General features: G+C 31.2%; 1 protein-coding gene across 3 annotated transcripts in view; it reads left to right on the top strand.

The window, feature by feature from the left end:
• Positions 1 to 9,230, top strand: part of LOC148629388 (structural maintenance of chromosomes protein 6-like) — a 31,687-nt gene extending 22,457 nt beyond the window's left edge. Inside the window, exons 22-26 of one of the 3 annotated variants that reach the window (XM_088550118.1) lie at positions 287 to 386; positions 1,641 to 1,799; positions 5,963 to 6,124; positions 7,329 to 7,426; positions 7,796 to 9,230. In XM_088550118.1, coding sequence (XP_088406244.1) covers positions 287 to 386; positions 1,641 to 1,799; positions 5,963 to 6,124; positions 7,329 to 7,426; positions 7,796 to 7,919 — 643 coding nt within the window. In that variant the 3' untranslated portion in view covers positions 7,920 to 9,230. Of the gene's footprint in view, positions 1 to 286; positions 387 to 1,010; positions 1,179 to 1,640; positions 1,800 to 5,962; positions 6,125 to 7,328; positions 7,427 to 7,795 lie in introns of all 3 variants that reach the window. The other 2 variants (XM_088550114.1, XM_088550125.1) reach the window with 2 other exon arrangements.
• Positions 9,231 to 12,752: the final 3,522 nt, after the last annotated feature.

Genomic DNA, 12,752 nt, shown 5'->3' with positions numbered 1-12,752 from the left:
CCCTGAAGTGAACATTTTTATTTAAATTCCAAAGTATGATGTTTATTACAGGTCCTTTGTGAATTTATTATATATGTTATTATTATTTATTAGGACTAGGAAAATATTAGAAACATCAAGAAAAAAAATGTCCCAATAATGTCAAATACTGCAGTCTATGTTTTTAACTATGTTTACAATTATACTTTTACTTTGACATGATGCATTAACATCTTTCTTTTAACTGCAAAGTAAAAAAAAGTAATTTTACAAATAAACTTAATTTAACTATTTGATATGTTATAAGTCGAGGCAACCCAGAAGAAATTACAAGACGGTATTCAGAAACTAAAGACTCCTACCAGAAAATAAGGAAGGAAGTATCTCAGTGTAAAAGATTTATAGAGGCAAGTTTTTACTTTTATTTGTTACATTGTCAAAAACACTATGTTAATAAAAAATTTATGCAACCTTTAAGCTTGTTCCTCATAAAAAATAGCGTTTTTTTGGGGGGGGGGTTGTTTTTAAACACCCATCTAAGACGTATTATGGTATACCGTTGTCTGTGTGTCCATCGTTCACACACCGGACAATAACTCAAAAACACTTTCGCCAACTTTTATGAAACTTTGGTAAATTGTTAATATCTATTTATGTAAGCTCCCTTTTTTGTAAATTTTAAGATTTTTCATTTCTGTGTTATGAATTTTTATACTTAAAAAAGGAGAGATTTTCAAGTTTTTGCTTAATAACTCAAAAACACTTTCACTAACTTTTATGAAACTTAGGAGAATTAATCATATCTATTGAAGTAAGGCAGGGCTCACAGTATTTCTAGTTGATCATATAAATTCATTAAAAGCATAAGGACAAGTTAAAAGGGCAACAGGCATATTTTGTGATTAAAGCACAGCTATTTATTAATTCTGGTTTAGAGTTAAGGTTTATAAGACTTAATCAGTTACAGATGTACAGTTCTATTCAATTTTTTGAATAATTTTTTGTGAATGATTTGAGATGATATTTTTCAGAGGTTAGGACATGCTTTGGAAATAAGAATGCAAAGATACAGACATATCCGAGCGTCACTATGTTGGCGAACTAAAATATTTTTTCTTGAAAAACTTGTGATGTGTGAAAATAGAAGATGGACAGGAAAAATTCGCATCCTACATAGCACAAAAGAACTACTTTTAAATGTATGTTTTAAATGTTTGCCCTTTGGCTGTTTCAATGAAATAAGCATTTGAGTATGGGAATTCTCTTCAAAACCAACTTTTCATTAAGCTTACTATCATATCATTGTTGGAGCATTAATGCCTGATACTGAATAATCCATGCAGCATCTATGTGATTGTAAAACATGGAAAATTAACCCATCATAAACACTTGCTAGGAAATCATTGTGTACATTAATCTAAGCAAAGGTGTTATAAATAGCATGCAAATTTTCTAGCAATTGTTTTATAAAAAATGGATCTAGAATTTAGATGAATTTTTTTTTATAAAGTTTGATGCAAATTCTTAACTTCTGAATTACAACCAATAAGTATGGTTTTGATGTGTGATATTCAAATGCTAGTTTCAGTGGAAAGTCATTGTCATCAAACAACTGCAATGATTAATGCATGCTGAAAGAGCTGATTCATGTTTTTTTGTAGCGTTTAGAAACAGTTATGATACAACGACAGCAGCAGTATTATGAATTTAAAAGATATATTGCTATGAGGGCAAAATACTTCTTTATTGTTCTACTAAGCAATAGACAATACCATGGGAAAATAACGTTTTGTCATCAGAAAGAATCATTAGATATGTCTGTAAGTCTCATTTGCACAAAAACGTGTCATCAGATTTGAAGTAATTTTCTGTTTGCATATATTTTCCATATCTCATATACATTTTACCTTTTTTTTCTTGTTAATTTGGTCATCAGAATATACCAGAGTTAATTTTTTAACCTGTTTGTTAATTATTTCAAAATGGGAAGTTCTAAAGATAAAATGAAACACCGAATTTAGAAATTATTTTGTCTACACAAAAACTCAATGTAAAATATTTCTGATAATAATGTCAAAACTCACGATAAACATGTGTAAATTCAAGGGTCCTATGCTTCTGAAAATTATTTTTCTGTTAGATGACAGTTTTGTTGTGAGATTATCATGCATGAGTTTCCAGGTGTAGAAATTGTTATTAATTAAAAACTTGTTCAGTAGCACACGTTATTGATTAAAACTTGTTCAGTAGCACACATTATTGATTAAAACTTGTTCAGTAGCACACGTTATTGATTAAAACTTGTTCAGTAGCACACATGTAAGTGTGGTATGTCATATAAAGGTATGATCCTGTCATCGTCTACAGACACTTGGTTTTGCACAAAAATTTTAGTATTAGTCAATGAATGTGAATGAAATTTTAAATCAAAGTTCCTTACCACAAAAGAGAAGTTGGATTGACTAAGGGTCATGGCCCTAACTTTTAAGAAATTATGGGTAAAAAAAAAAGTAGTGGCAAAAAATGTACTGGTTAGCTCACTTGACCTAAAAGGCCGTGTGAGCCTTTGTTTTCATTTAACATCTGTCATTGTTGTCCGTTGCTATCTTTTCTTTAAAAATATTCTCCTCTGAAACCACTGAACATAATTTGATAAAACTTGGTGACTATCGTCTTTGGCATGTCTACTCCTGAAATTTTATCTGTTATGGTCCATTGCCAAAAAACATAGTCACTGTTACTATAATAAAACATAGGGGTATCACCATATATGTTTATATCTCAAAAACCATAACAGATAGAAGAAATTTGAGAGCTGTTTGGTTTGAAAATTTCCAGATAATTGATTTACTATATATACTCGAGTATAAGTCGATCTTTTTTTTTTTTTTTTTTTTTTTTTTTTCAGTCCAAAATTTCTTGAACCTAGCCGTGACCAGCTTATAAATCAGACTGATTTCTGACAGCTGCATCGCTAACATCCTTTAATTACAATGATTATACCTATTTGTTTTGATGATGAAATAAATAATTTCAAGCCAGAGTTGTTTTTATAGTAGTAAGTAATTGAACTCTTGACAAGCCATGTGAATTGCTTTAATACGGCAATTTTTTCATTCGTTCTAATTTTGGTACAACCAATAACCCAAATTAAAATTATAAATATAGGCAACAACATAAAGAATAAAACAGAAAGTGTACGATACTCATCTTTTAGATATTTCAATAAGTTGAGAGGTTTTGTTTTAAGGAAAAAGAAATTCGTAAAAAGAATCGTCATAACCAACTAAAATATTGAATTACATTTAGTCCCAAAAATCTGACTTGTAGGCAAGTATATATGGTACTAATTTTGGGGTAATTGCCTTTTTTAAGCTGATTTTACCTTTTTTGGCAGTTTTCTGTTATTTGAAAAAAATAAAACAGGTGGCTGCACAATTCAAACCGTGCTATCAATATAAAGACCAGATCCATCAATGGTGCAAACTTCAGAAAAAATCTATAGCTTATTCTTAGAGTTATGGCCCTTGAAAAGCAGATTGATAATTAATGTAAATTGTTAAAATATTCAGTATTTCAAGATGTATTTTGGTGCAAATTTCAGAAAAATCTGTTAGGGACACTTCTTGCAGTTATGGTCCAGAAATTGTCATTTTTTACCATTTTCCCAGTTTTTTTTCCCACATTAACAAAACAATAGCAGATTAATGAAAATTGTAAGAAATATCAAGTATTTAAAGGTCTATGATTAATGAAAACTTTGGGGAAATCTTCATTACATTTTTAATGATTTTTCCACTGTTAGCCTGTTATTTAGTTAACACAAGTAGAATGATGATTCATGTTAATAGCAAAAATGTTCAGTATCATGACAAATGTCATCTGTGCAAATTTGGTCAAAGGTGTTTGACCTTTTTAGTTTTTGCAAGTATCCAACTTTTTATGAAGGAAAGTGTTGTCAGATTTGACCTTAATGTAAATGTGTACAATTGTTATAATTAAAAGCTGAAATATATTTCATAGCAACCACAAAAAGAAAAATTAATGGTTTACTTGATATATATTTATTTAATTTCAACGCTTACTATTTTAGTTAAACCTGTCTAAACCAGACACTTTTAACAGTTTCATTGTATCAATTAAAATATATTTTTACTGTCATAAACCTGTCTAAACCAAACCAATTTAAAAAGAGTTATGTTTACACAGATTTTACAGTAAAAGTAAAAATCAGGATCTTACTAGACCAGGAACTCCATAAATTTATTTTGGCTTCTTAATTACATGACTGTTCTGTAAGTCATGTAATCACTATAAGGTTTACTGCCACATTTTCCTGTTTACAAAAAAAGTTTGTGGCGTCAATTGAATCACATTTTAGAGACGTTACAAGTTTGGATATTGTGTCCATACTTGCTCCAATGTTTGACATCTGTAGTTGTATCAAGCTGCATCTGCTGAGCATTTTATTTCTATTCATACAAGTTTACTGTTTTATTTGTTATAATTGTGGTTTTGGATAAAGTTCCTGTCATTTTGAATATAGTGATAGTTATCTTTGGAAAATGCATGGATATCTCATAAGTGTTGTGTGTGTAAACTCCTATTTATTTTTCTGTGAGCTTATTGGTACTGCTCAGTGATTAAGTAACCATATCTAGTCAGCACTTTCTGATAGGGCCACACTTAATGTATGTTTCCCCTTAACCAAACCTACCTCCTGGCTTTGGATAGTTGGGTAGGGAAAAATGTTTGCCTTTGTTTTTTTGTTGTTTTTTTTTTCAAAAGTTATTCTGATTCTGTAAAAAACCGTCATCAAAGAAGTGAAAAATGTTACTTTGAATTTTTTTTTTTAAACTTGTAAGAGAATGGCAATAAACATTTTTGGATGTAGGTAAATATTTATGGGTAAATAGATAGTGGAAACAAACTTTATTTTAATGTTGGCCTAACACACTAATGACAATGTAACTGTTCACTGCTTCAAATTAAAGATTCAATGTTCTGATGTTGTCATCAATACTTCTAGAATTTTGTCTGCCAATTTTGATTTTGTTAGTACTAGTCATTTTTTTCCATATAGATTATATAAGTTAAACTGGGAAAATAATGAATTATACTTAATTGAAACGAATACAAATTTTGTTCTGTATCATTTTTGTGAGCGAGGTTATTACTGCTACAGACCAGTTTTTACTTTAGATTTAGTTCTGGAGCAACACAGTCCCTTAGAATGAAACTGAAAATAAAATTAAACATTATAACAAGCATGACAAGTATGATTACAAAAACATTTTGCAGTTTGAGCATTTACTGAGTCAGGAAGGATACAGCCCAGATTTTTAATCTATTCAGTTGCTTAAAAAGCTAGCTTTAATTGTTCACTTTTAATGTCTTGCATACTTGAATATGATTCACAACTAAACCAGAAAACTGAATTTCACTGAAAGGGGCTTGAAACCGTATGTAATCACTATGCCCTATCACCTTAGGATATTAGCAAATTCTTGTTTGAGTTTTTGCCCTTAAAAGGCAGAATAAGACTTTGTTCTTCATTGGGCTAAGTTAACATTAACTGTTTATAGGTTATGTTTTCCATCAGAACTTAGATTATCATTAGCCTTATGATATAATTTAATGATAATCACTGTTTCTAACTTCAGTTAAATGTTTATTTGTTGACCTCATCACTAATATCTCTCTGCTAACTTCTTTATAATCAACTGCATTGTAACATTAACTATCTCATTGTATATGTTCTAGTTTCAAGCTTACCTGTGTTAAATATATGCTTCCAAAATGAATGCATATCATAATGTCTATGACTTACTCTGATGGTAAAATGTTCTATTATAAAGTGAATTATTTCTATTTTGTACAAGCTGTTTTGAAGATTACTTTAAATTTTTGAATTGTATGCTTGTTTTCGTTTGCTATGTACTTAAGTATTGATGAAAACTTTATACTCTCCTTCAATTTCTAGGTACAACCACCAACTGCAGCCGCAGACCAAGCAAATGGAGCCAAGGACATGAGGTCACTATCAGGTGGAGAAAGGTCATTTGCTACTGTCTGCTTCATCCTGGCATTATGGGAAGCTATGGAGTCTCCTTTTAGATGTCTTGACGAATTTGATGTCTTCATGGTAATGTTCCAAATTATACCATGGCTAGTAACAATATTGATTATTGTAACAATTGGTTCAATGTTACATATAAGTCAACAAAACGATATGTATTCATCATGTATTATTATAACTGTCACTAGCATTACAATTTGGTAGCCTCAATATTTTAATTAATCAAACCACTTGTTATGTTTTCATTCATTAAGAATTTTTCAAAAGCCTGTTTCTGTACCTCCTTCAGTCTGTCACATGATTGGTCTGGAAGCTCAACAATTTTTTTTAATTTACAATTATCACAATTTTGCAGACCATTAATACAATAATGATCAAGTTCAGTTATGACATATATTGCATTTACCTTTTAGACTTACGGCCCTCTTTCATACATAAAATTAGGAGTGTGTGGGTATTGTGATTATAAGATCTAATGATTTACAGATAGTATGAAATGTTTATTCCATAATATACTTTTAAGATTCTCATTTGTGTATTTTGTTATATATAACTGCCAATCCAAATTACGTCATTTGGATTGGTAGGAATTTATATGGACCCCTTCACTTTCAAAGTAAAAACCTGCTTCATTATTTGGAGTTTTATATTTTCCCCCTTTTTTTTCACACAAATGATCTGGAGCAAACTACATTTATAAAGTATAATATAGCAAATAGTCCTTGATACTTTGGGTCAAATTGCAATACATTCAATGGACTTCAGCTACGTTTCAGTCCATGTGTTTTTTTTTTTTTTTTTTTTTTTGGGGGGGGGGACAACCAAATGGTCCATGTATTGCTATGTGTTCCTTTGGCATCATGAACTATTTGCTAAATATGAGTTACTTAATAACCCTTCAAACAAATATTTAGGGTATATATGTTTCATCTGGTGTCTGTCCATCCATTTGTCTGCTCTCATTTCTAGTAAGCACAACTCCTTCAAACTACTGAAGGGATTTTGATAAAATTTTGAAGAAAAGGTAGACATCATATGTAGATGTGCATAAAGGAATATCATTATTGTCTGATTCCTGAAGGAGAGATAATTCAACATCATGAACTAACATTTAAGACCATTTTGAATTGAAAAGGGTTTCTCTTATTGAACTTTCTTACTGTATTTCAAGTATAAAGGATTTTTGTGTATTACAAGACTAGCTGAATTAACTGGTGGTTAACTGTTGAAGTGAGTTGTAAGGTTAATATCATGTTAAAACTAATTTCAGGATATGGTAAATAGAAGAATATCAATGGATATGATGCTGCATGTTGCTCAGAGCCAGAAAAGTAAACAGTTCATTTTCCTTACACCACAGAACATGAGGCAAGATTTATTCATTGTACCTAACATTTCTATATATAATCCTGGTTGAAACTTTCAGGATATATAGTTATTTTCCTTTCATACCATTTATTCATCTATTAAACTTTGTCTCTTTAGCACTTGGCAAAAAGCTAATACAATTTTGTAGACCATTAAGAATACAGGTCGAGTTTGATTATAGTACTTATTGTATGGTACTGAAAACATTTATTACATAAATGGTTTTAGTGAAAGGCTTTTGTAATACCATGAGTTGTGGCATGCCTTACTTGTCAAAATAGTACTTTTTCCTGAGGGTCTAAACACAAAAGAGGGATTCACATGTGCTTTAAAATTATGTATTTTATAATCATTTTATTCTGCTTCCAGTCAACTGGGTATATCTGTACCTGATCTTCACATTTTTCAAATGCCTGACCCAGACAGAGGACAAGGAACTTTACCATTTGAACCAGTCAATAGACAGAATGATGATGACGAGGAAGATGACTAAGGATATAAGGATCTGATAATCTCCCCTGAATATCCGTCCAACCATGTCATTTCTGTGGTTGTTGATACACATTATCTCACTTCATAATTCAACACTTCTTATAAATGTATTAAAGATGGAACAGATGTTTTAACTTTATCAGGATTTTATACAATGTTAATGTAATACTGACTTCTATGGTGCTTCAGGTAAATTTATTGGATATGAATGAAGCCATGACAAATCATTTTCTTTTGTCTCCCCTGTAATGTTTAATATAAAGAAAAGTTGGGTTTTTTAGACAAGTAAGTAAATTTAATTGCTAGTATTGTTAAGGAGCTAGACTTTTCAAGGGTTGGACATATGTCCAGTGGAAAACCTGAAAATTTTATTTTGTCATTTATATTTTTGTGCTATTTATTCTACTTTCTCCTTTATTTACATACACTCTTAATTAAGCTTTCTTTTTATTCTCTCTAAACATGTTTTTCTTCACTTTTACAGAAGTATCTCCATTCTCTCAATTTATAAAGTAATCCCTTTAGCAATAGGACCAATTTAGCTTACCAATTTGTTTGTATAACTGCTTAACTGTCCATTGTTTTGTTGTTATTGTTTAAAATGTGTGTATTGTAAAATATATCCCAATGTGAGGCAAGTTCAGCTATTGTATAATTGAGTTTGAGACAGAGCTAATTATTTTATTGGAACTTTTATCAATGTACATATATAAGTGTGTGAAAGATGTACAGGTATAAGACAGATAAGGGAAGTAACTGTGACAATTTTCCATTTTCTTTAGAATATTTTTGCTGTGTTGTGATGTGTTGGATGTGAATAGAAGTGAAACTAGTCAATTAGATTTATTAGATATTGTGTTGAAATGCAATATGTGTTACCTTTTAACATGTTTGTATGTTTGCCTGTTAGGTACCCCTTTATTGAAGTCTTGAGATTTATTGCCAGTAGGAAAAAGATTTTAAATGAATACTTTCTTTTCATGTCCTTTATCTTAACAATAAAACTGAGCTGCAATTTTTACATTAAAAAAAATACTGTTGCTGAGTAAAAGAAATCCAGTTTGAGATAAATATAGGTAGGCTGGTTAGTTGGTAATTAGATACTTGTGAGCCTCTTTTTTAAGCTTTCATAACAATTGCTCTCAATTGAATAAGTTTGAATTTTTCCAATCCAGTTCATTTTTACATGTATATGCATTCTGGCAATATGAAAATGATTAGAAGAACCTATTTTTATTGTGTTGCCTGGCATTGGTTTGCCTCTTATACAATGTTATGGCACTTAGTCTTTACAAATAAATTGTTGAGTTTACTATTGCTTTCTGCTTTTGCCTTTGAAATTATGACATTTTGATAATATTATAAGTACAGATAACACCACAAAGACCTGGTTGTGTGTTTTTTTTTTGTTTTTTTTTTCCAGGAAGTTCATGGTAACTAATTGCAGTTTGATATGTTTCTGATATTCTTTTGCTTAAAAGACAGAACAGTGTAGGGTAAGGGTCATTACCTTTTGAGTAAAGTAAATGGGCATAGAAAATATTTTCTGTCAGTGAAGCACATTTCTATTATACCACTAATTTAGTTGATTTGTTGAAAAAAGTGTGTTTGGAACACTCATTCTCTCTGTTGCAATTAAGATTCTCTTTAACCATTAGAAAATGCATGGACTAAGATGTGTATGGGTATCAAAACTAAATGGCCAATACAAGCTGTCCAGCAGCCCTAAAATTCCTACAAATTCTCTTTTTTTTTTTCAGTTTGAGTAAAATTCCTGAAAAAAGCCCTTATTTTTCTAATGAATTCCTAAATTTGCATGTTACTTCAATGACGTCTTGTTTTGTAATTCAAAGAGTGCATCCTTAATGTTTTCTTTATCACAGGTAATAAGGTATTCTTCTGTTGGGAATTCACAAAAGACATGAAAGAAAAATCAGAAGTTTTTCTCAGTATTAGTAACTTTTATGTTGTAAAATTCCTAAAATTAGCCCATATATTTTGCCAAGATTTGCTGGACATCCTGTTAATAGTAAATCCAGGAAGTAATGAATGAGTTGCTGCTGTTTACTCAACAGGGGTTTTTATTTCATACAGTGATATGAGTTAACCAAATTATCATACCCTTTGGCTTTGCGAGGATTGAATTATCAGAGGAACCATATGAGAATTTGCTATTTTAGTGTTAGGAAAAAAGGAAGAAGTTTTGCAACCCCCAAATTTCCTTTTAAAATCCAAAAGAATGTTGGATTTTTCAAGCTTAAAAAACAGAACCGTTCAAACTGTATTATAAAAAAAATAGATTTTATACGATTTCCAAACTCCACAGTGTTTTCAGCCTTAAAATGGAAGTTCCACAGCAAGAAAGTCAGAAATTTACACTACTCAAGATCAATAAATGAAAAAAAGATGAGCATTAATTTTTATCACAGGAAATATACACACTTTTTCAAAACATTCCTTTCTCCTTTTTATGCCCCCGCGACAAACTGTCGGGGTGCATATTAATTTACCCCTGTCCTGTCTGGGTTACACATGATCATAGCTTGTCCGGCTATCTCCTCGTACAGTTTTTGAACTACATCTAAAATATTTTACGGGATATTTCTACACATGATGAAGGTGTGCAGGGCCAAAGGATTTGGATTTTCGTGAAATTTTACGGAAATTGGGGATAGTTACACTTGGTCATTTTACTCAGAAACGGGGCTATATGGCTTGTCCGGCTATCTCCTCGTACAGTTTTTGAACTACATCTAAAATATTCTACAGGATATTTCTACACATGATGAAGGTGTGCAGGGCCAAAGGATTTGGATTTTCGTGAAATATTACGGAAATTGGTGATAGTTACACGTTGTCATTTTACTCAGAAATATATGGATCATGGCTTGTCCGGCTATCTCCTCGTACAGTATTTGAACTACATCTAAAATATTTTACAGGATAGTTCTACACATGATGAAGGTGTGCAAGGCCAAAGGATCTTGATTTTCATGAAATATTACGGAACTGGGTGGTACTTAGACTTTGTTATTTTTGTCAGAAATATATCCCAAGCAACAAAGTTTGTTATGGGGGTATTCACATTTTTTATGTGTCCATTAATACGTCGTCCATCGTTCCCCTTTTTCTCATCACAACTAGTCTGACACTACCAAACAGAATTTCATGACACTGTGTGGCCAGGATACAATATGTAGATATGTATATATTTAGGAATTTCTGATCCCCAAATTGATCCCCAGACCATGAGTAACACAAGCCTTGGAAGGATTTCTGAATCTGCAAACCATGTCTTCATACAAAAATAAACATGTTCCTAATCTGGCAAATCTACAGACACATTTGATTTCTTAATAAAATAAAAAATCACTACTAACAAACGAGGCGGGGTCTCCTGTGATAAACAGGTCTTCTAGTTTTTTCCTGCTTCTTATAACAAATTCATGGAAATATGTTCATGGTACTTCTGTGTTTCTCTGCTGTTCAATTTGACGTTCAAGAACCCTACTAATGTTGGAGATAACATAGATCCAGTTATACCATTCAAATCGAAGCATAGCTTTTTTAGATAGGAAAGGCAATCATATTTGGAATTACTGCAAAGCTGCCAGATGTGTCAATTTGATGTACATTTGTTTCTGCCATCTGTGGAGAACTTTTATTTCTGGATACATATTTTGAATCAGAACCACCAAAACTTAAAGGATAATTATAGCTTCAGTTGCTTGTAAGGTTAAAAGTGAAAATCCCAGAATGTTGAACCTCCCAGTGCTTGCTTTGATGAGCAATACACATGCCTTCACCATGTTCAAACAGCACCCAGATGTTCATGAAGTATATGCCTATATGCCATAGAAGTTTCTGAATCTAGGTGAATGATTATGTCCCGTACTGGCAACTTTCGCCTGATTACTTAAGGTTTGTACTCTGTCAGTTGTTGAACAGTTTCCTGCACTTTTTGTCATGCTTGCTGCTTAGTGATGGCCCTTGGACTTTGAGAATTCATGCAAAAGATCAGTTTTCCACACTTTTTCCCTCATGTTTGCAGATTTACACAGTGCAGATTAAGATCAAATTTAGATCTGGTCCATTGGACTTAAACCTTCATGCAGCCTCAGTTTTCCTCACTTTTCTTGTTAACAAATTATTAAGTTTGCATTCTGTTCCCTTCAACTAAATTTTCTTTGATAGTGGACTTCGTATTGCATGCAATACTCACAAAATGTTTGTTGCTCCATGACTGATTATTAACAAATGTGCATTTTCACGGGTTGATATTAACAATATGTATTAGATCGATAACGACAAATGTGGAATATCTCGGGTTGGTATTAACTTCTATACATGATCTTGGATTGACATTAACAACTATGCATTAGATTTTATTGTAACAAATTACTAATGAGTACATGTATTACATTAGATTAATAGTTGCCAATGAAGGTGGCTTTGATATAATATGTTTAAGTGATACCCCGGGTATCACTGATAAACAACTAGATAGATTGAGAACAAATATTAAACTTGAAAAAATTCTATAAACATATATAGAACATAAAACCAAAACAAAAAAAAAAAGATATAGATTTAAACAGTGATTTGTTTTTATTTATATCAATGATACATTTGAAATCAAAATCCTTTAAATGAATTTAAAAAAAAACTCATTGCTTTATTTAGAATTAGCTACAATTCCCTTCTTCTAGAAAAGGGAAAATATTCAAAAATTCCATGAGAAAACCATTAATGTTTAAACTGTAATTTAATTAAAGATGAAACACTTTCTAATGTATAACACTGAAAATTAGAAACAAGGAAAAGCATATTTAGA

Source organism: Perna viridis, chromosome 1 (genome assembly GCF_037379345.1).
Source record: "Perna viridis isolate PV_CMFRI_1.1 ecotype Kerala chromosome 1, ASM3737934v1, whole genome shotgun sequence".
NCBI classification, from domain to species: domain Eukaryota; kingdom Metazoa; phylum Mollusca; class Bivalvia; order Mytilida; family Mytilidae; genus Perna; species Perna viridis.
Note: the sequence above shows the minus strand (reverse complement) of the source record. Positions and strands in the feature narration are given on the sequence as shown.